We start from the raw sequence: 26,006 nt of genomic DNA on the forward strand, positions 1-26,006 counted from the left end.
TCCAAAAAAGTTTAGAAGAAAGAAGCAATGGGGACGCACACACGTTTCTCTTGAATTTGTATTTAACCATGTTGCTCTTAATGCTGCCAATTCCCAGTGGCCCAACCTATTTTCCTTTGAAACAAGCTATGGATAGCATCTAATCCTAATTAAAGTTTATTAAAACTTCATACTAATACTAGACTAATTATAGGTAGCATAAAAGTCTTGCTGATTTTTCTTTAATCAAAGTATAGTCTTGTCTACAGCCATATGAAATTTAAGCTTGGATGGCAAACCTCTTGGTGTGTCAAAGCTTAGTACTTAACAGCAAACATGTTTTTTGTGGGCAGGCTGTGTTTGTGCTGGGAGTGCAGTTTGAATTTTATGTGAACTTAATTTGAGAGTTCATCTGTTTTGGTGATACACAGTACAGATTTTGTTTTTTTCATAGAGTAGACGGGCCAGCGTAGATGCGACTGATTTGATGCACACTACCAGTGCGTTGCCACTCTTATTAAATGTCATTATCGCTTTTAATGACTGGAGAAGCCAAGCTTGCTGAGCTTTCTTCCATGCTCTGTTGGGAGTGTAGATTTTGAAATACTTCTTTAAATGTTTTTGCTTTGAGTTACCAGTGCATATCCTTCTGCCAGTTGTTTTTGTTCTTGTTCTTTTAGTAACTGACTCATTCTCCTGGTTTGCTTCAGTTTCTGGACTTTCTCTTTTGTTCTTCTAGGAGCCTAGATAATGAATTGTAGCAGAACTTAATACGTTAAATGTCAAGAATGCATTTTAAGAAAGTGCTACCTTTGTAAAGAAAAAGCCTAACTGTTCCCAGAACAGCAATATTTCTGAACTGCTGATTAGACATGGAAAAAATCTGCATGTTAACTGCAGTTCTTTTGCAGCATATGGCCAATTTCTAGCTAGATATTTTTTACCATTGATTAGGAAGTTCAATTTCTATATTTAATATGAAAAGGCTTTGACAGCATTCTGATTTTTACACATGCTTGCTTATTCTGGGTAGAATTTCAATAACTTGCATAATTTCAGTAGCAGGAACATCGAAGTTGAGAAACCTAATTTTAAAATCTGAGAAGTAGGAGAATTGTTAATGTGGATGTTGTAGCTGAAAAATAGCTTGTGTTTGAGGCTCTAGACTGTAAAGATGGGATTAATAATTTAGACAACCCACAGTATATGTGCTATAACTAATGGAAATTTCAATATTAAAAAAAAAAGCCACCCTCATAATATAAACAGTCTTTAACTTTAGTTTCTGATATGTACTTCTTTTATTGAATTGGTTTGCTTCACCAAATGTGGGCGAGAGTGTGTATAATTATGTTGCCCTCTAGTGGTTGCAACTCAGGTTTGAATAGTAAAAAGAAAAGGCATTTTCATGCTTAGGGAAGGGATTCAGTGATTCTTGCTTGCAAATGATTAGGTGTGTTGCGTTTTTTACCGTAGCAATGTGTTCACTGGTCTGTGGAACGGCACGTTACTGACATGACAACTGAATAACCCCAGGCTTGTACAGAGAAAACATAATATGCTATTATATAATTTGATAGCAGGGAATACCACCTATAATTATTATGATGGAAACAAAAAAAAAAAATCTGATGGATTTATTGTATAATTTTTTTCTAATCTTATGAGATTATCATTAGTGCCTTATTGGTGTGCTGGTTGCAGTGTTTGGGTGTGTGCCTTCGGCTACCGCATGGGAAGAACATAGTGGCACTTGTAACCTTTTGATGAGGCTTTGGATTCAACTTTCAGGGATGTGGATGTTTAAAAAAAAAAAGTATTCAAGTCCTTCAGGCCACCTACATTAATTTGCTCTTTTGTGATTCTTGCTAGGCAGAATTATTTTTTTGCTTCATGTTTTCTCTGCAACAGCCCCCTTTTTTCCTAGGTCAAAGCGTCACAACTGAATTAATGAGAAAAATCACTTGACCCTTCATTCATGGGCAAACAATTTACCAGCTTTCTACGTTCAGCAGGACAAGTTCCTTGAATTGGTAGCTGAATGGAAAAGCTTGGTAATCACTGGGACTAGTCATCTTTTCATAATTTTGCATATGCTTTTCAGGATTGAAATTATCTGTACTTACGTCATCTCTCCCCCTCTCATACCCCCTCCTTTTTTTTTTTTTTAATTAAATCAATTTGGAATAAAAAAAAAAACTATCAAGCTTATCCTGACTGCTTTGTTTAAAAAAAAAAGGGGGGCGGGGGGGAATGGAACTAACTTTTCTGGTGATACTGAAGTACAAAGGATGACCTAAGTGATTCAGTGTACATAGTATCAGCAACTTTACGTTGCAGCTTTTAGGAGGTGAACTGTGGAAAATTTCACGGTATGTTTGTAGCCATTAAAAATGCATATCATCTTGGTAAGAAAAATGTTATATTATGTTTTGTCAATTGGACAGTGTGACTTGAAATCTGTATGTAGATGGTTGGAGGTGTCTCTGGTTTTCATCCTGGAAGGATCTGCCGTTTGGAAAATGACTCGATGGCTGTTTAAAGAATTAAACCATCAATTTCCCTTTATAAGATGTATCACAGAGAATATTTCTTCTTAGACTGACTATCTAGAACCACTGGTGCTAGAAAGAGGTTCTTTTTGTACTTTGAAAAATATTTTCCACGTTTTAGAGGGAAACATGGCACATTTAGTCCAAAAAATTGCAAGACTTGGTAATGTATTTCTGAGAGGTGTGGATGCCTACTCTCTCAGGCTTTGCGGCTGAGAGGGTGTGAGATTGCCAGCAGTACTTGGCAATTCCCTTGCCGCTGCTCCTCGTGCCCACTGGCAGATTGGTCATGGGCACTTGTCATGCGTTCGAAGTACTTCTTTATTGACGGAGTTACTTTAAAGGGCGTTCAGGTTTCGGTTTTTTAGCTTGTCTGAAGAATAAAATTCATGGGCACAGTGTTATCAGTGTAATGTCCCTGGTGACTTTGTGGAGATGATGGAAAACAGCTAGAAAAAAGGCATCAAGATACTTTTGTCTGTGTGGAAAGCTGTACTGGAATAATTACCTTGGCAAGTTCTGCCACGTTAGCAAACCTTTTAATCTGTAAACCCAAGGTACCATGTATGTGATTTTTGCCCTCGACTAAGACCGGTATGGATCATGACTCACTGTGTTTGAAACTGTAATTACCATATCGTTGAACATCTTATCTGCGCTCTCCCCGTTCCTCTGTCTGCTGGGGTTGTTCTGATGTTCCCAGCCGGTGAGAAGGCTGCAGCACCTGCCCCTTGTTCTGAAGCCAGCAGGACCCAGCTGAAGAAATGGCTGACCAATATTCTCTAAGATCACATACCAAAAATCAGCTCATACAATCTCTCGGATTGCTGGCAGGCCCATGGCAGTATGTGGATGCATGCTATAGGTGTTTCTTACCTTAAGCTTAAAAAAAAAAAATCTTTTTTTTATTGTAAAATTGTTGCTCTCAAAGGAACACCAGAATAATCTGCCTTTGTTCATGAATACCAGCATCCAATTACTGCTTGCTTTGAAAGTCTTGACCCAAGAATGAGTTGCAAATAAATGCAGTCTCCTCCCAGACTATTTTCGCTCTCACTTTGTTGGAGGTATGGCTTGGCAGTGCCTGGAGTACAAATATTAAACTCCCAATTGTCAAATTTCTCCTCTGTGCCGGAAAATGAATTTTCCGTCTTTGGATGGAACCGCACCCTTTTCTGACGGTGTTTGGTTTCCAGTTAATAGCATTTGCTCTCTGTATGGAATGCCGAAGTTCAAAACACAGCATGAAAATAAATTAAATTTAGTATTTTTTTTTTTTTTATAAAAAGCGTTGGTCCTTACGTGATGCAGAGAGGTCTTCAGAAAAGCAGGGAGGAGCATACCGCTCTGTGACCCTTGTTTTCAGTATGAGGAAGCGTGCGGTGAACTCTCACTGCACTGTATTTTGGTAGTATTTGTGGTTTGGACCTGGTACAAGAATATCTAGCTTGACATGATTAAAACTAGTGCAGTGCCGTTTGTACTTAAGCAGTTCTTTGGAGTTAGGACTGCATCTTTATTGCTGCATTGAACTTATATCCCCATAACATTAAGCTTCTCCTCGGTATGGTTATTTTAACTGTAGTTTAGAAATGTGCTGGATGTTATTTTCCTTGTGACACCTGTCATCTGCTAATAAACAGCTCAGGAGCAGGTGATGGCAGAAAGCATGAAATCTTTGCTTTGTGCGAAGGAGAGATGAATTAACTAGGCCTACTGCAGATGTTTGCTTAAAAAAAAATACCGTAGTGGCATTAGAAAAGCCCTTTCAGATGGAATATGTCCCTTGCGGAAAGGAAGGCAGACATCTTCTTCGTAAGTTTTTCAGGATATTTTTAGAGTTTTTATGTAGTGTTACTGTGACGATACCAAATATTGCATTTGGAGGTGTCGGTGAAATCTGATGTGGTTTTTTTCTGTGTCTGACTGTGTGATCACTGGGAGTTTTCTCTGTCATAAACCAGCAGCAGTATGGGATTAACGATGGCAGGTAAACACCGTACCTTATGTGGAAGGCGCAGAAATGAGGAAAGGCTGAAATGGTTTCAACAACTTCTCCCTTTATTCTCTATACTTCTGAAAAGTGAACACGTGAGAAGAGATTCTTCTTTGCAAGGAGCAGAGGAGCTTTGATGTAATGATTAACTAATTGGAGAAACTTAGCAGCGTGTAGCAAGAGCGTTAAGCAGCTTTTGCAGTGCTGCACCTGCCTTGAAATGTCTGGGGTTGTGGCTGAGAGCCGGAGTTCCCTGCTGAGCTGACGAGCTGCCTCCTACTTCTTGTTCCCCTGTCAGTACGTCTCCTTTTTTGCCTCTTCACCTGGTGGAGTATCTGGTAACTTTGGCTTCTGTTGGGGTTTTTCTCCCATTTGCTTGCAAATGAAAAATGTAACTGTTTGCTGATAGAAGTTCAGTAATGCAAAATTCTTAAGGAGAATTTCAATTTCAGTTGATTTTTTGTTAATCACTTAGTTATCTCGTTAATTCAAGATTTTCGAGGCAGCAGAAACAATGGATGATGTTAGTGTTGGATTTCTTGTTCTAAGTATTTACTGTGCCACATCCTGATAGTATGTCAAGATTTCTTTTTTTTTAAACATTGGTTTTTCATTTGTCTTCTGCTTTTTCTGTCAATTCTGCCTATTCTCCAATGTTTTCCCGCTAAAACAATTTAGTGTTTATTTTAGTAGGTGTTGTAAATCTTTGGTATTATTTTTTATTTATGCAAGGTTTTAATAAGGTTAGTATCTTATAAATCTCTCCTGGTCTTTAAATTTTGCCTTACTTCTGATCTTAAATTAGGGCAAAGCAAAGCTATGTGCAAACATGACAAATCTCCCTTTTTGCCGTACTTTTCATTGCTGTAATCGAGACAAGGCCACAGTTAATTTTGATCTCGCACTTGGTCAAAGAACGTAACTGTCAAGTTTAACCACTTCTTGATAGTGAATTTAAGAATAAAAATTTTAGTTCCTGATTAGTCTTAGCATTTTTTGCTAGTGCAGAATTTTAGTACAGGTGCTTTTGCCACTTGAAGGTAAGAGTAAATTGCAATGATAAATTGCCAACCTTTAGGAACATACATTTGAAGAGAAATTAGAGTTATATATGGCAACCTGCTCTTTGCAAGCTCACTTCTTTATTTTTTTATCTGGATACATGCATCCTACAAATACAGTCTTTGGGACTTTGTACACTTCAAGATAATGTTTACTTTCATTGCTGCAAAGTTTGAGTATGTCCTGTTGCCAAGCTCTCATTAAGTTTATTACAGTAAACGATAGTATTTAGCTTTCAGTCTAGTTTTAGAGGGAAGTATTCATGTAAGGGCATCAGGATTGGTGAGTATTTCAGCAATATTTTACACTTAGAAGTTATTATCTTAAGTGATTATCCTGAAGAAGCCTGGATTTCTGGGTAATAGCCTATTAAGGTGTTTTGTTTCTTTTCTTTATTTTAAAGCTGTATTAAGTTGCAGTATATTTCCGTAATTGATTAATATAGAGAACACAGTAACATTAAGAGAAGCCTCAGAAAGTCACCTTGTCCGTGTGTTTTCCCCAGGGTAAATGTTTGATGTGGTGATAGAAGTTGATGTAAATTATACAAAGTAATCACTGGTATCACAGCGCTACATGATATGTAGCTGTATAAATGTCTTGTGTAATGAGACTGAGCTTCCTTAATGAAATATAGCAGAACAACTTCCTTGCAACGAGTACAATATCCTTCTAGAAACCTGTTTTTTTATCTAGTTTTTATTGGTTTTGTGAGTCTATTACACTAATCAGGTTTTTAATATGGAGCAGGAAATTTTTTTCAAAGTCTCTGTATGTTGTGGAAGATATTGTCATCTACGACAGCAGTAACAGAAAATAAATCTCTTCGTTGTATTGCTTTTGTATTCTAATGAATCAATTTGAGAATCTTGGGACCATGTGTGAGTAGTCATTTCTCGGGAATCTTTCCCTTGATTGCACTTTATTGTTAATATATTTTAGCTTAGCACTTAAAGCAGCAGTATACCTTAAAAATCTCTCAGCATTTTCAGGATGAGAATTTCACATAGAATGAAAATTCTACTTGAGAATTTTCATGTAGGCTGAAAATTCAAATAATTTTTTGTTTTCCTCAAGAAAATTCTGTGTAATTAGTACTGAGTTGGGGAATTTTTTTGTAGGAAACTTTTCTGCTTTGTCTCTATTCAGAATGGAGTTGCATCTCCTTTTCTGAGGCTGTTAATGTCCTTAATCTATTCTGTGATTTCCTTACAAAAGGAAGTTCTAAAGCGTGGCATATGTGAAGGGGCAGACTTGGATTCAGCTGTGAAGAGAACAAATAGAAAATTTTTCTAGTTGTCCTGAAACCATCCAGCATTTGTAGCAGGCTGATTTTCAGGAATTCTTGTGAACTGTGAGGACAAAAGTTAAGTAAAGGAGGTGTTCTCTAGAGCAGTAATTAGTACCTATGGTGACAGATGTCTTACTGTAGCAAGTCAGTCAGCTACCAAATTACTTGTAAATTAGAACTCTTCCTCTAGATCTTCTCTTTTTAAAAATAGCCTTTTGCATCAAAACTAGTGACATTGATGTGGAGAGAGATCTATTTTTGGATGGTGTTGTCACATTTTGTGGTAAAACATTTTATTTTGAGGTTTTGGGGAGTATCTTTTCATCCTGCTCCTTTTTACTGTGAATGCATTTCAGGGTTATTTGAATAATCTACGGATGGATCAGCACTCATGAGTAACTTTTGCCTTTTTAAACTACTTTATTCCACGCTTTCTGTTTACCACAGAAAAGTTTATTCAGTAAGAGGAATGAATGTACCGTGCCTAGGATTGCTTCAGGTCACGTCCTTCAGCATGAATCTTCTACATGAACGTACTTATGCAGAATTTTGAGGAATGAGGTGTTACTGCATAATAGAGGGTGGTCAGGACTTGTTCTTCTCTGACTGGGCATTTTACTGCATTTTGCAATTACAGAATGTGGTTATTGGGAGGAGTTGACTTCACAACTGTCAAGTTTGGTTACAAATCGTTGTTTCTAGAAAATAGTTTGTGAGGCTACTTGAATGCCACCAGTTCTGCAGAGGAGGGTGAGGGCAAATAGGTTAGCGAGGGGAACCATCCTTTCTGATAATGCTTCTATTCATGTTGGTTGGTTCCGGGTTCTTTTTGGTTTTTTTTTTTTTAAAAAAAAAAAAAAAAAAAAAGAATGAAACGACAGGACTTGGGCAACTTTTGTGCAAAGTTTGGGTGAGAGCGCAGTCGTAGAGTAAAAGCGCTGCTTTCAGTATAAGCTGTTACCGTAATGTTGGAATTCTATGACGAACATCTCATATAAAAGTATTTTTTCCATATAAATTACCGTCACCATAATACTACTGCGTTTTTTCCAGAAGGATTGTTCTTCTAGGTGTTTGGAGTGTTGATAGTTCCTTTTAGAGCTAAAGTAAATAAAAGAAATGTGAAAGTGGGTTAGTGATGTTTGTACAGTTCTGTACCGATCATTGGGATGTTGGGGGTTCCAGGAATTGTAGTGCAGTTTGTTTACTTATATGTTACGAAAGCAAAGATGATGAAGGTCATTGTGGTTTTCTTAATTTGCTCCAGCTTCAGACAGCTATCTCCTAATACAGAGAACTCCAGATTATGGCTGTGAAATGTACTTTAAGGTCTTAAGGTTCCGACCTACAGAATTGACAGAATTCAGACAGTTGGCATTGTAAATACAGGCTGCTCTCCGCTGTGTTCCTCTTGAACGATGCTGCTGCTGCAGGTGGTTTGAGTCTATGGCTTAGGAACCGGCTTCTAAAGCATGCTCATTTTTAGCCCAGGCCGTTGTTACGTACCAACCAAATTAAGCAAACTGAAAATGGTAGGAATTCTGAAACCATGCTGAGTTGTTCAGCTGCCCCTGCCATCGAGCCAACTTTGCTGCTTTCTGTGATGGGTAAGGAGGAGACGACTAGGATGGCGGTGGGTTCGGCTGCCTCCTTTCTTGTGTCCATTACCACGTGTGAGTTGAAGACCTCGGCCTTGAATGGTGTAGTGGTTGTGAAAGATGTGTGGGACCGTGGTTTGAAGTTGAGGACACCAATGCGTAATTACAGCAAACTGAGATAAGCCGTACAGATCTTAATTCTCGTTCTTTTATATGTATCCACAAGCTTTAAATTGTGACCATGGGTTTTTGCTTTTGTTATAAACTAGAGAACTTGGATTGTGATATAGTTTGAGGTCCTAAACAAACTTGTAGCCATCTGCCAATCTCTTTAATATGAATTACTTTGAAAAATGCAACAGTGCAGCTTGAGAATTTTGTTTGATAATAGCCCAAACCATTTAAATAGAATGCTTTTAAGCTCTGCACAGCTTGTTCTAAAACTGAATCGTTAAAACAGTATTGCTTAGGCTTTTTAGTAGCCTTTCTGTTAATAATGCCCACTTCCTAATACAAATTTTAAAATCCTTTTAAAGTCAATATCTGACATCCCGTTTCTGAGTTTTCCTGATGTAGATTATGTGAATAACTGCAAATATTGAAGAATAGTATAGAGCTATTCACTAAGAGTAACCTTGAGTCCTGAGCTTTTCACCCTCAGACCAGTAAGTTCAGTTGCAACTACTAGCAGACGTAGGGTTTGAATAGTGGTTTAGAAAGTAAGTGCTTTTGCCTAATGGGCACAGCAGGTAGGAGATGGCAGTTAACCCTGCAAACATGCTGTCATGTTTTTCGTTTTTGTGAACATTTTCAATGTGCCGTTATTTAAAATTCTGATAGGTGTGTGTCTGTCAAAGTCACCAGTGAAAATAAGCATTGCAATGTAGTATGTCAAAAGAAAGGTCTGTGCTGAAATGTTTGCAGGTACAACACGCCTGGATATGTTTGCTCTGTTTTGTTGAGAAAGGTGACATTTTGCTACCGAGGAACACGCTAGAGCAACTCAAGGTTGTAGGCAAACATATGTTTTGTGCCCAGTTTAAGCTCTTGGTGCCCCTCGGTGTTTGCCATTGCCCCTCTACCTAAGGCGGTTCCTCCAAATCCAACCCGCCTTCCCGTCCCCACCATAGCCCCCGTGTCCTCCTCACGCACAGCCTGCTGAGTTAGCGCAGAGAAGAGCGAAGCCGAATGACAGGGTGTAGTGAACTTCAAAGCACTCGGACTATCAGGACACAGCGAGCAGCAGAGGGATTAATACTTCACAGCACTTCAAATACGTCCAGAAAAGGCTGCACGCTCTTTATCCCCAGACTCAGTTATGCTGGCGCAAAACTGCTTTTACTGCCACAGTTTATTTTGCTTGACAACAGGTATGAGCAACCAGCAGGGTTGTCCTGGCAGTACAGTCAACAAAACTTGAAGGTGTAAACAGACAGGGAACAGCGTGGTCAGCAGAGGTGCACGTTCCCCGCGCTCCTCTCCCTCCCGCCCCTTGGGGCTGCTGGCAGGTTTGGAGGGATAGCGCTGAATTCCTGGGGGTAGCTGAGGGTTTTAACCTTTTTCATCAGAGTAGCTGGGTTTAGGTTAGGCTTAGGTTTTCAGTTGAAAGTTTAGAGCGAATATTTTTTGTCCAGTGCTATGTCAACAAAGGTTCACTTTTTCCTTTTTTCTTATTTACCGCATAGAAAGAGCGGTTAAGTGTATTTTCCAAAGAAGTTTCTGAAAACTACTAGCAAGTTGTGCTTTTCTGGGGACCTTCAATACTTTGGTCCCTGAATAGCTGTCTGCCACTCCTGCAGTTTGTTCAGTCTGACGGGAAAATGCCTTCACAGCTGCTCACTTGCAGCTTCACAGCCTCTGCCGGCCTCAGGTAGCTGGGATCCTTTTAGAAAGGAGATCTGCTAAGAACTCAAAAGTTAGTGCCCTAGTTTTGTTCCTAAGTTAAAAGAGCTGGTGTTTAGCAAGCAAAGAGCTATTAGATCCATGTGTTTAAGAAATATAAGACCAAATAGAAAAGCAATTTTGCTTGATGTACCCCACCCTGTGAATTATGCTTGCTGATGGAGACAAATACTTCTACTTCCTTGATAGGCGGGTGGAGTTAGGCGAGTGAGAGGAAAGGAATTTAGGATATGTCTAAGCAGACCAGAATGAGGAACTCAATCAATTCGATCTGGAGATCATTTAGCATTTGAACTTTTCTATCTTACAGCCAAAGGAGCGACCTGGAATTCAGTGTGGTTTGCACAGTGTACTCTGGCAGAAGCGCTGCTCCCAAAATGAGAAAATACTCAGTGCTAACATTTCAAGGAAGATAAAATGATCTTTTAATTGTATCGGAGAAAAAGCTTTCTGGCTGCAGTGTGATAAATGTTGGCCATATTGGTTTGACCCCAGTATGTATTGTTTTAAAATCTTTGTGCAGATTGTGCACAGAGATTAAAATCTCTTTCAGATTGTGCAAAGCCAATATATGTTGTCTCCTGGTAGAATACGCAGCATGAACCAAGTAAACACACACAGTTGTACTACTCGGTCCAATTTTGGCCTGAAGTATTACTCTAGGGCAAGTATTCCAATTTTTAGATCTCCATTTATTTGCTGCATTTGAGTATTAGCTTTAGTACTCGGGGGATGCATTTGTAATGTCAGCGTTAATTGTTTTAACGGTTGATCATTTCGTTTGTAGCATGAGTAGGGGAAGAATCTGTGGCCTTAACTGCAGCATTTTATGGCTTAACTGCTCTAGCTGACGGCCTTGCTGACCCTGTGCGGTAGTGAACGTGGCAAAAGTGAAGTTGTTGTCTCCTTAGTGGCTATAGTTCAGAATTTGACAAATTAATTTAAATCTGTCTGGTTTAAACTAATGCCTCAAAGTCTGTATAACAGGGCTCTGAAGCACATGGGAGTTGCGTATACTTCTTTCACACATAAAATAAGAGATGACGAAAAGAATGGTAAACTAGGAGGCCCTGAAATTGGGATTCTCTCTCTACATTGGTTGTCTAGGCAGTGAAAATATATTGAGTGAATAAAATATATTAATGATTGACTTTCTGTAAAAGAGGCAATGGCCTGTATTTGGTGCTTATTATTTACTTAATTATTAATTCAGCTATGGAATAAGGATGAAATATGTTTAAATATATGCTGTGGTCTATGTCTGCATTTTTAGATGTAGAATTTGTTTGCTTTCATGGAATGAATCTCACATCTCTGCAAACTGTCTCAGTTCTCCAGTAATTCTCCTCACTGTAATGCTCAGCGTAATTGTCCTGAACTGCAGTTTCAAGCTGGGTTAGATGGAGTAGCAGTAATGTGCTCTTAAAATGGAAAAGGACGGCTATACATAGTGATAGCAAATGTTATGTGAGTACGATCGCCAGTCTTGATTTACTGCCTTACTGCAGTACTGGTACAGTTCCACCCTAGCAGAGGCTTGAGGTTCTTTTGTTCGTTGTAGTGTACTTGGGGTAGTTAGGCCATAAGGGTTTTTGAAAAAACACTATTTAAACAGTCAAGAACTCGTTAACAGAGGACTTGCGCTTTAAACAGTGATATTTTTTTTTTTTTTTTTTTTTTTTTTTTTTTGTTTTCCTGTATGTGGAGCACTTATTTTCCCTCTTTACCTTGCAATGAACAGTTATGCAACAGAAAGATCTCTGTTATCTTTGGCTTTTGAGTGTGTGATTATTATGCACTGCTGTTATTTTGAGATTTTCATTTTGTTCTGAGGAAGCTAAAATGTTAAACTAGCAAGTTAGTTAAAAGTTCATTTTCAGTGATGCACTTGGCTACATTTTAGGCTAATTCTAGAACTTCATGTTAAATTTCTAGTTTGATCCTCAGTGGAATAACGCCGTATATTGAGAGATGCTGTATATTGTCAAGATGAAGATGAAAAAAAGCAGTGCTAAAAGCAAGTCTTGGAGTAAGATATTAAAACAACAGCTCGTCCGTTGTTTGTTCTACCCTTGTGTTGTACTGTAATTAAATCCAGGTAATTAAATCACTGAAAAAGTGTGCTGCTTTCTTTTCAAGATTTTCTGCATCTCTGAGCCCATCCTTTATCTTCTCCGAGACCCTTCAGAAGTGTCTCGTCCTGGACCAGAACTGCATGTGGCTTGGGAAACAAAGCACTTCATCACTTTCTCACTTGTCAGGCCAAGTAAGGAGTTATCTTCAGCCCACCTCTTGGAAGATGTTAGAGTAGTAATCATTAAGCAGAATATTTGGTGGTGGTGGTTGGTTTTATTTCTTTGAAGAAAACACTCTACCTACTTTTCATAGGTAAAGTTAAATTTGTCCTTCTGGAGCATAGCAATTTTGTCACTTCCTAATATCAGCTAGGATACATATATTGTATGTGCGTAAGTTTAATGCATTATAATCTGGGATCTCTGTGGAAGAATTTTTCTATTTCATTAATCAGGAAGTATTAGGAATTTGTTACAGAGGGAAAAATTGTAATGCTGTCGAACTGCATGGAAGTAAAATGTAGACTGTGATTTAGCAAGTTGAGGTACTCTTCTGAGTCACTGACCTAGAAAGCAATGGAACTTAAATGGAACGAGATTTTATACCCCACAGGTCAAGGCAGAGGAGGTTCTTTTGTTCTGTTTGCAAAACTGAGTCTTAACTTGAAATATGATAAATACTAAATTTGTAAAATTAATACATAATTCCTTGTAAAACATGGAAACAAAAATCTGTAAGTTTTTGAAACTTCCTTAATGCGGTTTCTAAAGAAGATGGACCATACTGGAGAAGGTTGAGTGTACTGATGAACTGCAAGTTTGACTTTAGAATAAAGACTCCATACTTTTTGTAGAAGCAGCGTGGTAGGATGTCTGCAGTTAACTGAGTTTGTTAATGGGGTATAAACGAGAGAGAGAATGCAAACTATGATGGGAACATAAATTACTAAGGAGGAAATGTGGGCCAGGATTTCTTTTTCTATCTGAGAAGGTGCTACGATGCTGGAGAATAAGTTTCTCAAATAGTTGTATGTTACCTTGCATTTTAAGAAAGAGGGAAAACTGCCACTCAAACCATATATATATGTGGTTATATATATATATATATATATATATATATATAGTTGTGATCTGAATTAAGGATGTGATACTTTAACAGTCCTCAAAAGCTGAGGTGTTTTGAACGTTCATGAGCTATCCTCTCTGCTCTAAATTGGACTAGTTGTTAATGCGAGGCACAAAAGGGCTGGGGCTTTAGTTTGATCTGAAGGAAAGTGTGAATTATAAAAGCAAGTGTAATTAGGTCAGTATATGCTGCCCTTTTTTCTGGCAGTACCGGCTTAAGCACCTCCTCGTATAACTCGCGTCAGCTCTCAAAACTGGTTTGCAGTGACTCAACAAATGCTTGAGCCAGTTGGACTAAAGAGGTGGTGGTGCAACTCGGCAAGGAGCACCGGGGAAGGGATAGACTTCTGGTGCTCCTCAAGCTGCTGAAGTTTGTTGGTTTGGGCTGGAAAGCAGGGAGAACAAATGGTGCTGGTTCCACAGAAGGCACCGTATTACGTAGCTGCTGCGCAAAAGGCGTTGTTTTGGGAATTGGAGAACCCACCAAAGATACTGCATAATTAATAGTATATGAAATACCAGTATACTGCCATAAATCCTGGTTACCATATACGCGCGTTTGTCTCAGGGCTTGCACTTGATTTTGTTTTCTATAGATAACTTTTAGTAATGATACAAAAGTGATGAAGGGATAGACCTTTAAGATAACTTGAACTAGTGAAAACTGGTATGGCAATAACAGGTGACTTTGGTGCATGAAAGGGACCGGTGCTGTGGGTTGCTGACCAGTTGCTCCATTAAAGACAAGATGACTGAATCCTTTTTGCCAAGTGTTGAAGTCAGTGCGTTTCTACTTAGACATCAGCTTATTAACATGTTGCTGGTTTTACTTATTTCTTTACTAGAAGCAGGAAGAGGAGAGTATTTTAATCCTGTTTGTAAGGACTTCAAGAGCATCACTTTTCTAAAATTTACATAATGAAATTCAGTAGCATACAGTTAAATGGACATCAATTTAATAATATTAAATTTAATGTGTATTTTCTGTGGCCATTTGTTTACAGATTTTTTTTTTTCAGTTTGAATTTTGGGACTCTACTGGTATTTTGTAAGTTTTGCGTTGCTGATGCTGTGTCGCCCTTCCTTTCCCGTGGTCGCTCTCTTGTCTTTCCCTGTGCTCTCGTCTGTGCCCCATCTGCCGATTCTGCAGAAGTGTTTTGACAAGGCGCAGTGATTAATCAAAAAGTTGGAGGGACAAAAGGCAGATATAATGCATAGGAAAGAAAAGGGTGGGGAAAACCAATTAAGCACGAGCATGTTTGTTTCTCCTTGCTTGTGACTCACTTTTTCATGAGAAGGATTTTCAAATGGAGCAGAATGCCGACTGAAAACAGACTGAAAACAAGCAGGAAGCACAAAATAGTTTTCTCTGCACTGAACCGTGAGAGGGTTCAGTACTCTGAGCTTAGTAAATTAACAAGCTAATTAATTTGATTGGCTTTTAGACTTATAACTGTTATAAAAGCTATATTATATATTATTATACAGTAATATGTAGTATTTAATAATATATAGAGTATTATTTAGAGTAGGGTGGGTCTGATTGTTAGTGCAGTGAATGCAGCCATAATTGCTTGATCTATCCATAATCTGTGTTTACCCTTCATCTTTATGAACATGTGACTATTTGATTATTATTTTCTTTTTCTTGAATTCAAGATCAAAGGCATATCTGTTGGAAAAAAAATCTTTCATGTGCTGCTTTTCATCCTGTCATTACGTGCACCTAGCTGACCTTTCCTGTGCTGGCATTCTCCTTGATTACTGTATTGAGTCCCATCTTCGGGACCCAGCGGCACTTAGGCTCTCAGGTTAGGGGCACTGCTCTGTGCCGCTCAGGACGAGCGTGTAAGATACACGTGCTTGGTGTCATTTCCCAATATGAAATCTGGAAGAGCCCTAGCGCTGGTTTCTTACTCCTTTTTAAACCCAACTTTTCCCTCGACACTATTATTTTGAGCTATATATCACTTTTTTTGAGGAGTGTGATAATAAAGGCAAATAAAAGCATGGAAAAGTTTGCATGGAACCCTGAAAAAAATTATCAATTGCTTTTATAGGAGAAACATGGGAATACATTCATTTCTCTGAAGGCAACATCTCTCCCCAAGATTGATGCTTGCTTTGGGACTTGATGAGATTCCTTCTGAGTGCAGGAAGGCAGGGATTTCTACCATCCCGTCAGGTTCCTGTAATAACTGCTGTCAGCTTGACCTCCCGAAAGTGACTCATTTGGGTAGTTACACCTGCCCGGTTAGTGACGTTCCCGTCCCCTCTTTCATGCCGTCTGCCGATCAGGTCTCAGCCAGTGACGCTGGTCTTCTGCCAGGTGACTCACTTGTAACCTGGTCTCAGATGCAGCAGTTTTGACTAGAAGTCTTGTGTCATAAGCAGTTTCAGATTCAGTAAGTTGCTATTAAAATTTAATTAACTCTACAAATGGATATTTACAAAGGTACTTGATGATGCAGCAATCTTGAGATTAACTTAATGCTGTGAACTAGTATCGCTGAGAGGTAAAAACATATTAATTTTTTTTTTCCTTAGTTTCCCCGTGGTCTTATATTACAATTTCTGAATTCTGTCTTCTGCCACAGCTTTTCCTTGTGCCCTCAGTGCACTTCCCTGCAGTGTGTTTCTGCCATGGAACACTGGTGCCTTAAATGTGTGAGCAGTTAGACTTCTTTTGTGTCGACCAACATAAATATAAATTCTTACGTGTGTGTCAAAAGGTGTTGTTGCTAACAATGTCGGATCCTTTCCATGCAGGCAGTAGGTTAAGTACAGTTTGTAGCAATTACTTCCATAGTCTATGTGCGAAAATTCAATCGTGTGTTAAACAACTAAAAATCAAATACAAATATTTCTCGATAATATGAAGATGTTGCTTCCTGAGGAAGGCGTTTTTGAGTTTGATACATTGGTCCTCTTCTACATCAAGATGTCAAGCTATATTTTATAGCAAATATAATTTTACTGGAGCTTATGTTTCATCATACTTGTTTTGTTTTTTCCAGATGCTTTACTATTCTTTTTGTTTGCTTGTTTTTACAGTTCTATCTTCAAGACACTAAAAGTAGTAATGGTACCTTTATTAATAGTCAGAGACTGAGTAGAGGATCTGAGGAAAGCCCACCATGTGAAATTATGTCAGGTGACATCATCCAGTTTGGCGTAGATGTGACGGAGAACACGCGGAAAGGTAAGGGTATGGATCACTTTTTGTTTTTCCAAGTATATTTATTTAGAACATCTTATTACAATCCAATCTTTAAAATGGTATTCCTGTTCTAAGAAAATAAGGTGGGTTTTTTTTTTCTTTTGTTACCTCTTCTCTCCTTTGTGCTGGCAGTGAGTGCTGTGGCCACATGGTAAACCGGATCAAGAAACGGATCTGCTGAAAGCACTGACTATATCCACCCACCCACCCACCCCCCCGCCAACTAGGTTTTACCTGGGTTGCCTCCACGGCCCACGCTCTTGTGTGGCTGTATGGGTGCTAGTGTGGGTAGTGGAAACGCAGGTCCAGAAGCGGAGGCTCAACTGGGGCCGCATGTTTAGCTAGTGCTTCACTTACATTGACTTACAACAATTTCAAAAGAGCGGCACAGGCATGTGTGCATAGTGCTGTGTGGGGTTCTTTGTGGGGTTTTTACTTTTTTACTTTATTTTTTTATTTTACTTTCTGTCAAGGCTATGAACCCTAAAGTTTCAGCTAATGTGACAGAAGCGTGAAACTGCGTTTCTTGATAAAGTAGTCGGAATAAGTTTGAAACTGGCTCATTTAATTCTTGTCAAGATACCTACTTTTTCTTTCTGTGGCTGCTACTGATTTTGGTTCCTGCAGGTAGTTTAAAGTGAGGATAGAAAAACGTTGCTAGCTGAAAAATGAGGTGATGGGATTTCTTGTTCGGTTTGGTTTTCTTGGTGTCCTCTTCTCCCCGTATGTACGCTCAAGAGATCTTGTATTATTGTAATAGCTATATATCTGTGTTAATCAATAAAAATGCAGCTTCTGTCTCTTCTCCTTTGCATTTATGTACAGTGTTTCAGGAGTCATTTCTTTCTCTTTCTGAAAACTGGTCTGTGTGTGAATTATTAGATTGTAATCAATATTGTCAAGACTTTTTAAAGTTACATAATGGGTCTGTTACTTTCTGTAAGCATCAAAGTTCTGCCCATGTTCTGAAGAATCCTAATCCAGTAACACAGAGATTTGGCAATAAAATGGCAGAGCTGCCATCACTGCTCTTCCACTTTACTACTTTTCTGAACAAGACGTTCATAGAGCTTATCCTTAAAGAGGGGTATATTAGGAAAGAATGAAATCAAAGGATAGTATTAAATTTAAATGCTGGTGGTAAAGTTCTTTTAAAAAAAAAAAGCCAAACCAAAACAAAAAACAAAACCCAAAAAAAACCCAACAAACAAAAAACACCAAAACCAAACGAACACCAATACCACCCCCCCAAACCAAACCTCCTAAACCCCAACAAACCAACTCATAGTACAACGGTAGAATTTTTAAAGGGCATTAAGTGAACAAAACAAAAATATGAAGCCTGCTCCATCTGTTACTCACAAATCCTATCCGTCTTTAGCCAGGCAGGTTATAGTTCTCAAAGTCTGAAGCATCAGAGGAAGGTCAGTGAATACATCTTTAAAGAAAACTTTGTTAAGCATTGGAGGTGGTTAAGTATTTTGTCCTGGAGAGCTTCTGGAGCTATAGTATTTTTGAGTGACGGATGGGGGTGAAGGTCACACTACATTGTTTCACTTTTCTCGGAAATGATGTTGCGAAGATTTAACTCCTGGATGCCCAGTTGGAATTGTCTGGGAGTTACTTAAAACGTTATTTCATGTGAAGTGATTGCAGATATTTATGAATACTAGCAGTGTACCTGGAATAAATCAAATTAATACATTGCATCTAATGAACCTGGAACTATTCATTTGATGAGATGCTCTCCTGGCTAAAAGAGGGTGGATTTCTTCATGTGTGTTTAGACCTAAAACAATTTTTATTTTTAAGATTTAGTTGGAAGAAAAATTGGAGTTCACTTGTTTTTATCAGCAGTTATTTGCCATGAGTTTATGTGAAAGTTTGTGGAAAGTTCATCATAAGCAAACTCTTGCCAGGAATTCTTGCCAGTAGTAGTTCTTCCCAATGGCTTTACGTTAGTTCTGCAAAGCACGATGCCAGTGACCTAGCGTTTGTGTAATGAGTGATCGGGTTGTGCAGCCTTCCTGTTCCTCCTCCCTAGCTTTGGCATAGGCAGCGTACTCGCGTTCCCCGTGAATGCGTTGAGCGCGCTAATGAGGAAGAGCTTGCAAGGTTGGCTTTTCTCCCTCCTCGTGCTCTCCCAAGCAATGAATGAAGACTGTATCATCGTGCTGGGACATGAAACAGCTGCATCACGGTTGAAGCGTTTACCCGTGAATGCAACTGGAATGCACATAAACACGTTTTTTTCACCAGTTTGTTTTGGTAGTCTTAGATGTTACTGTTAACCTAATGGAGTAATGAAACAGACATGAAAGTAGTTTTTAAATTAGGGATTCCCTTTAAAACCATTTTGCATTCTGGTATTTACATAACGCCTTACTTGCACAAGACATTTCAGCATTTTGCTGTGTGTAATTATAAGGTAATGACAGGATAGGCAGAGTTTACTTGCCTATGTAAATTCTGATTTGTGTAAATATTGCTAGAATAGATTTTATTTTATTGTTCAGGCTGTGTTTCAGTAAGTCATTTCCTTGCAAATACGGTCTTGATTTGGTTCATTAAAATAGTGGCATGCTCAGTATGTGATATCTTATATGGGCACCGATTCCTCTGCTTTCTGCTGCTGAACTGAAGTCATTAACGGGCCCGACAGAAACGTTGCCAGCCCTCCCGCTCCCGTATTTGTCTTATATTACTAGCAAGCACGCAGTCCTGCTCGTTTCCCTCTCCTTAATACAGTACTTAGCTATTAATCATCTTCCCGTCCTTTTCTCTGTGTTAGTGCGGTTTATATTCTTTTAGCACTTCCTAAATTTCCCAGTCAGTGCCAGAGCATTCCACGGGTTAACTGGGGGTGACTTCCCCACATGGAAAGGAGCAGCAGGCTTTCAAGTAGGGTCAAATAATACCAGGTGATTCAGGTCAAATACAGTTTATGCACTTTTTTCTAGTCAAGTTTGGACTCTTTAATGCATCTTTTCTCTCGTGGTGTTTGAAAAAGCTTGCGCAGAGGAGGAAACCTGGTGCGTGCCGCTTGTCAAATACAGAGAGCTCGCAAAGGGGAAGGGGACAGGCAGTTTCTTAGCGCTATTTTAATTATTGCCACAGCTGATGTTATCACATCAACAGGTGAAAACAAATAGGAGAGCATCATTTGCAAATTGTCTCTCTATGAAGCAAAAATTTTGAGACAAACAAAAATTATGTCTCTATTCCCGTTTTTATGCTCCTTTGCAGCATAAACCCCTCGTCAGGGCTCAGGGCAGCTGGCGGTGGCTTTCCGGCGCTGGGCGGCGAAGCGTGCGGCGGTTAGGTGTGTCGGAATGACGCGGCACGTTTGCGACCGGAGCTTCGCCGGGCAGATGGAGCAGGAGCAGGGTTTTTCCACTCGCTCCGTGGTGCTGAGCCAGTCCCACCTGGCAAACGGGCGTTGCTTTACTGCCTTTTTGTTTCTTTACTCCCCAAAAGGAATAATAGAGGCTTGAATTTAAACAATTACCACTATCCTGTCCAGTCATCTCTATAATAATGTTTTATATGTTGCTTTGCCTTTCCCTTAGGCTTTCTCATTATTTCAATTATAATGAACTGATAGCTAAAGGACAGGAGTGCAGGGTGTTCTTTTGTTTGTTTTTATCATTTTTATTTTATAAACCTATCAAAGTGCTTGGTACCTTTTTGCAGTCACTGCCTATTTGAGACCCTCTGCTAAATCCCCTTTGTCTCCTAATTTTTACACAAATAAAGCTCCTGCAGCTTTTAGGAGATTTTTTTTTTTCAGTCTGAGTGTTGATGGAAACACTTCAGAATTGTATAATCTCGCAGCAGACCCACCTGATATATGACCCAAAGGTAAAGCTGTCTGTTGGTCTTTAATTTCAGGTACCCTAATACTTCTTGAAATCACTAATTTCCTCTTTCTGCCTTAAAGGAAAGATTGTTCCTTATGAGAGCTGTGTGAGCATTAGATGCTACAGCTAATATTGCTAATGTATTTTTTTATGTTTTTGCAAGAACAGATTTGTGAATTCTGGGGACCGAAGTCTAAAGCCAAAAAAGACCCCAATACCCATGGATTAATCTGTTTTGAGAATGAGGTCCTGGCTGTTTTTCCCTGGCATGTAAATTTAATACTTTACCAGGTCAGCTTGAAAAAACAAGGTGCTGTAGCCAAGAGGATGCTTCTCCAAAGCATTAGCTTCTAGCGCTGAGTAAAGGTTAAGAACATCTCTGTTTAGTTGGATCATTTCTCCTGTATTTTTAGATTCTATTGAGGTAGATTCCTCAAAGACCTGTCTCCTTTCCCTGGAGTACTGCCGCTGTCCTAAAACACCCATTGCCCCTTTTTTTTTTTCAAAGCCAGATTAACTGTGTTGCTGATATTAATAACCATGAAAGTAGAGCAGCTATTTGTCTCTGTATATTGGTGGATGCTTTAGGTATAGTGGTAGATGATAGATGACCACATACTTACTTGTACCTAGCTTGCGGTAGTATTTTTGGGAACAACGTCTGTCTGTCTATTCGTGTAACTGGAAAGAATTTTTACTTCCCAAATCATAGAATCATACAAGGAAAAAAAAAAACCAGAACAGATGTAACCTGACTGTTTGCGATGTCATTGAAAATGGTAGCCTAACATTTTTGGGAAAAATTGTGAAGAGAGGTCAAACTTGATGTAAGAATCAAATATTGCGTTTGCTCCTCTTATTCCTTAGGATCTTCCTTGAGTTCAAAGAATCTTGAATTTAGTCCTGGAGAAGCAAGCTTTCTCCTTCTGAAACGAGAGGCCGCTTGTCTAGGGCTGTGCATTAGGCGTGTGCTGCAAGCGTAGCAAACCAGCGGTGTAGTGCCTGAGCGGTGCTGCTCATAGCCTTCAAGGGGATGTACCGCTCCTCAGCGGTTCCTACACTCTTCCTCTGCCTTCCCTTTTTGATCCTTGCGTTCGTAAATAACAATCGCTTGGCAAGCTCCGGACGTTGAAGCGACACAAATGGGATGCGTGCCTTCTCAGTCCCGGGGTATGCTCATAGGAATCTTGTCAGAAAGGTAGCTCGTTATTTTGTTTATACTTCTGCGTTCCCGTCCCCTCGCGCAGGTAAGATGCATTCCTTTTTCCTCGTTTTATGATCAAAACACGCGGCTAACTTTTTTAACTTGCTGCAGAAAGACGTCTTGCAGGTACTCGCTGCCTGTGGAGGAGCGGGAACCGTAACTGCTGCTCAGCCAGGGCTCAGCGCCCGGCGTAACCCCTCCGGCTTTCTGAGGCTAGCGTTCCCTGTCTCCAGAGGGGCCCGGGAAGGCAGACCCAGGCACTGCTGCTTCAAGGCCTTCGTGCCTCCTCTTGTTTGCCTGCCTCACAGCTTCTTAAGACAGTTCGCTTGGTTACTATAAAATTAACCACTGAACTTATAATTAAATAGTAACGAATCATGGTGACTTAGTGTTTCTTTCCTTTCAGTTACCCATGGATGTATAGTCTCCACAATCAAACTGTTTCTTCCAGATGGAATGGAAGCTCGATTGCGATCAGAGTAAGAATAAGTATCTGTTCATGTGTGGCAAAATCAAACTACTGTATAATGAGGATTTGATGGATATTATGTTTCAAATCAGCATAGGAACAGTTTATTTTCCTGTGATCGTGCAAAGAAAATAACGGAGAGCATGGTTCTTTTGCAGGCATTATGAAAAAGAAATCTCATTTGCTTGTTGCTTTTAGAAATTAAGACAACTATGAAAGAATAAAAAAGTTCTGTAAAAGAATAAAAAGGTTCTTATCAAGTTGGGCTTTTCTAACTGGCTGTGGTTTAGTGTACTGGAATGGGTATTGTAAACAGAAGAATATAGGACAAAAGAAAGCAAATGAGCGTTCTCCTTCCCTCTTTTTTTATTTGGGATTGTTATTTTTGCTCCCTTAAGTGCACATAGACTCCACAAAAGTGAGGTTAGTGGTGTGTCTTTGTGTACAGGTGTACACATAACACTTTATGTTCTTCAGCTAAGTAATACGGTAATGTGTCCTCGTGGTGCAGTTATTTGGTGTCACAGTGAAAGAAAGCTTTGCCTGGCATGAGGAAAAAATAATCATAAAATATGTTGGATGGAATAATATTTGGAAGCTCAGATGAACTTTGAGAGGGTTTTCTGTGTATATGTGCACTTTTTGGAGAAAATTTCATAGAGCAGTACAAACAAGAAATGTAAACATTTTGTTCACAGTAACTGAATGCCAATTATAAATGACATCTTAATCATCTTTCATCCCCAGCAATTGTATGTTTTTGATGGTTTATTTAAATATTCTTTTATCATTAGTACCCAGAAATATTTGCATGAAGCTTTAGGGTGTCTTTGCTTCTGGGACGATAAGTCAAAATAAATTACTATGGGAAATTTTCCATGTAATTGCATGTCCTAATAAGAAATAGTAGAAATGTATGGTGTTAAATTTTTAATTCTGATGAAAATTTGCTCTATTGAAAGCGTACAAAATTCTGTAAGTTACCAAATATTATTTTACTCAGTTTGTTGAATTTGTAAATGAGAGTAGTATATCCACTGTCTTTTCATATCTATTGTTTTGTGCATGTAAATTGGTTTAAAACTTAATAAATCAGTTTTAAAAAAAAAAAATCAAATATTATGCAACTACTGAAATAAAAGTTAGTAAAGAGAGTTTTTAGAATAGACCCCGGATTTATAATTTGAAAATAGTTCTGTAACTTTGAAAACATTGCTCAGCATAGTATTAACTGGTTTTGCAAGTTTGTATATTAACTCTTCATTTTTATCTGGAGAACAAACTTAAAAATACAAAGCATCTTGATTAAATGCACAGTACTAGGGTTCTTGTAGATTTTTTTTTTTAACTTCTATTCTGCACTTTGTGTTCACTTTTTAATTTTTTTTTTTTTTTTTTTTTTTAGTGTTATCCATGCTCCATTACCAAGTCCTGTTGACAAGGTAATTCAGTAATTTGCTGTTTTCTGCCTTATTCAGCCACATGCTGTTTTCTGGCTTGTTATAAAGATGAAGAAATGGTGAAGTCCAGTTACATTCAGATATGTTTTCCACTGCCTGTTTTTACCTAGTTTAATATTTCGAGTGGCATTTAAGGTAGAGAAGGTAATGCAGTATCGCAGTGTGTATTTTAAGGTAGCTTGACTTCTAAATGTAGTATGGCATCTGAAACATGGCTTAGAAAAAAACCCATTGATGTTAAGATGGTTAAATTTCCCGGTGCAGGTTAACTGCCTAACAGGTCTTGGGTACTGCATAATTTGACGCTTGATCTGTTCTGTGGGATCCAAGAGCGGCTCGTGATTTGGTGTTTGGATGAGGTCTGTTGTCCTTGCATCTTGCTGTTTATGGAGGAGAAGCTGCCCTGCACGGGCTGGAAAGTGCTCCGGCGTGTTCCAGAGGAAGGCTGAGACCAGACCTCTCTGCTCTTCTTGTATAGCCAGGGTCGCTCACTGTAGAGTCATGGAGTCAGTAATGTCTAGTGTAATTTTTAAACTCAGTTTTGATGATGTGAGGGACTGGTAGAAAAGCTGTTAATAGATACACCTTTGAGACAAGTGATGAGGAATTGATCATCTCTCTAGCCTCTAAAAAGAAGGATTAACTTAAATCGGTTTGAATCAGTTTTAAATGTGAAGAACAAAGTTTTGAGAAACAAAGGAAACTTATTTGTGAAGTCAGCAGCCTGAGAAGTTCATAGGCTTTGCATTTAAGTTGAGGTTTCAAAACAGCACCTGTAGCTTGAATCCAGGGCAAGGGCAGAAATTCTGAGGAGGGACTGCAGGTATAACTGTGTGAAAAACAGCTTCAAAATTATGTCAGCGTAGGAAGAGCCTACAAGAATTAGTAAATAAATAAATTTGCCACCCACCCCCACCCCCCCCCAACAACCCTCTTTTCCTCCCAAGTCCAGAACAGTTTCAGTTATGTTTAAAGATAATACAGGTATCCTTCACATCTGAAACGGATACTTATAAAGGGGAACGATGAAGATAATGTCTGGTAGGTCAACAGGAAACATGACTGAAATGTGTGTGTGATGATGACATTGAACGGGAATATGAGAGACTTTATTTTCAGTTCTGGAAGGCCCCAGTTTCTGTTTGTGCTTGGGTTGAACGGCTTTACCTTTGTGCACCTTGTTTCTTTTTTGTCAGTTTAATCACAACTGAAACAAAAGCCTTAAACTCTTTGGTGTGTTAGTAGTTTAAGAACTTGTAAAGACCTTAACGCAGTGGGGCCTCAGCCCAGAGTTGGGAAGGTCTATGATAAAACAAAGAATAAATAGTAGCAGAACAATAAATGATTGAAAATGCCATTATTAGATAGTCTTAAGTTTACCTTCAAGACTAGATTTAAATGATGAATTTTGCATTATTTGAGTTTAATGAAAATTCCAAAACCATCTTGATTCTTAAATTCTCTTATTTTTCAGGTTGCTGCTAACACTCCCAGTATGTATTCTCAGGAATTGTTTCAGCTTTCACAGTATCTACAGGTAGGTTTTCTCTTGGCAGTATTTAGTTTGGCTAAATATTTCATCTTTGTTCAAAACACAAATCTTATGCTCTGTATGTCTTTGGCTTGCATGTTGTAAACCGGAACACGATAAGCATTTAACTACCTTTTCTGTAGTGAAATAATATAAAACATTGTAATAGGACATAGCATAGTTTGATGTAAACTTTTGGGGTTTTGCATGAGCAGTATAAACGATGACTTTTATAAAAGAAACATGAAAGCTCACTGTTGTATAGAAGGCTCCCTGAACGCCATGTACCTGCTTTTCCTGGCCTTTCTCTTCTTCTACCTTGCTGTCCCCAATTTTCTTTTGCTCACTATTTTTATCATCATCCATTGCTGTGGATGTACTGTGTATGTATATAAAGTTTTGGTAGAACTAAAGAAAGGCAAAACAAGAGGTCATTTCTGTCCCCATATCTATTGGAAAGTATAAAGGAGGGGACAGTGCTGGCAGCTCTTCCTCCTGGTGATTGCCATCACCAGCCTTTCTGTGCCTGCTCCTGTGTCAGTTTTAATAAGTGTGTTTTTTCCTAAGGCATCATGTCCCAAAAGGGTTAGACTGCAAAATGGCAACACATTAAAGTGTGTGCTAATATATATAAATAAACTCTTTAGAAAGGATCGTAAAATCAGCTTTCTGGAAAAGATAT

General features: G+C 38.8%; 1 protein-coding gene across 35 annotated transcripts in view; it reads left to right on the forward strand.

Annotated features, from left to right (window-relative positions):
• Nucleotides 1-26,006, forward strand: part of SLMAP (sarcolemma associated protein) — an 88,548-nt gene that overhangs the window by 19,812 nt on the left and 42,730 nt on the right. For 19 of the 35 annotated variants that reach the window (XM_082321880.1, XM_082321860.1, XM_082321863.1 and 16 more), the window contains exons 3-6: nt 16,635-16,782; nt 22,271-22,343; nt 23,739-23,775; nt 25,268-25,330. In XM_082321880.1, the coding sequence (XP_082178006.1) occupies nt 16,635-16,782; nt 22,271-22,343; nt 23,739-23,775; nt 25,268-25,330 (321 nt within the window). Of the gene's footprint in view, nt 1-16,634; nt 16,789-22,270; nt 22,344-23,738; nt 23,776-25,267; nt 25,331-26,006 lie in introns of all 35 variants that reach the window. The other 16 variants (XM_082321858.1, XM_082321861.1, XM_082321862.1 and 13 more) reach the window with 1 other exon arrangement.

Source organism: Platalea leucorodia (genome assembly GCF_965183815.1).
Source record: "Platalea leucorodia genome assembly, chromosome: 9".
NCBI lineage: Eukaryota > Metazoa > Chordata > Aves > Pelecaniformes > Threskiornithidae > Platalea > Platalea leucorodia.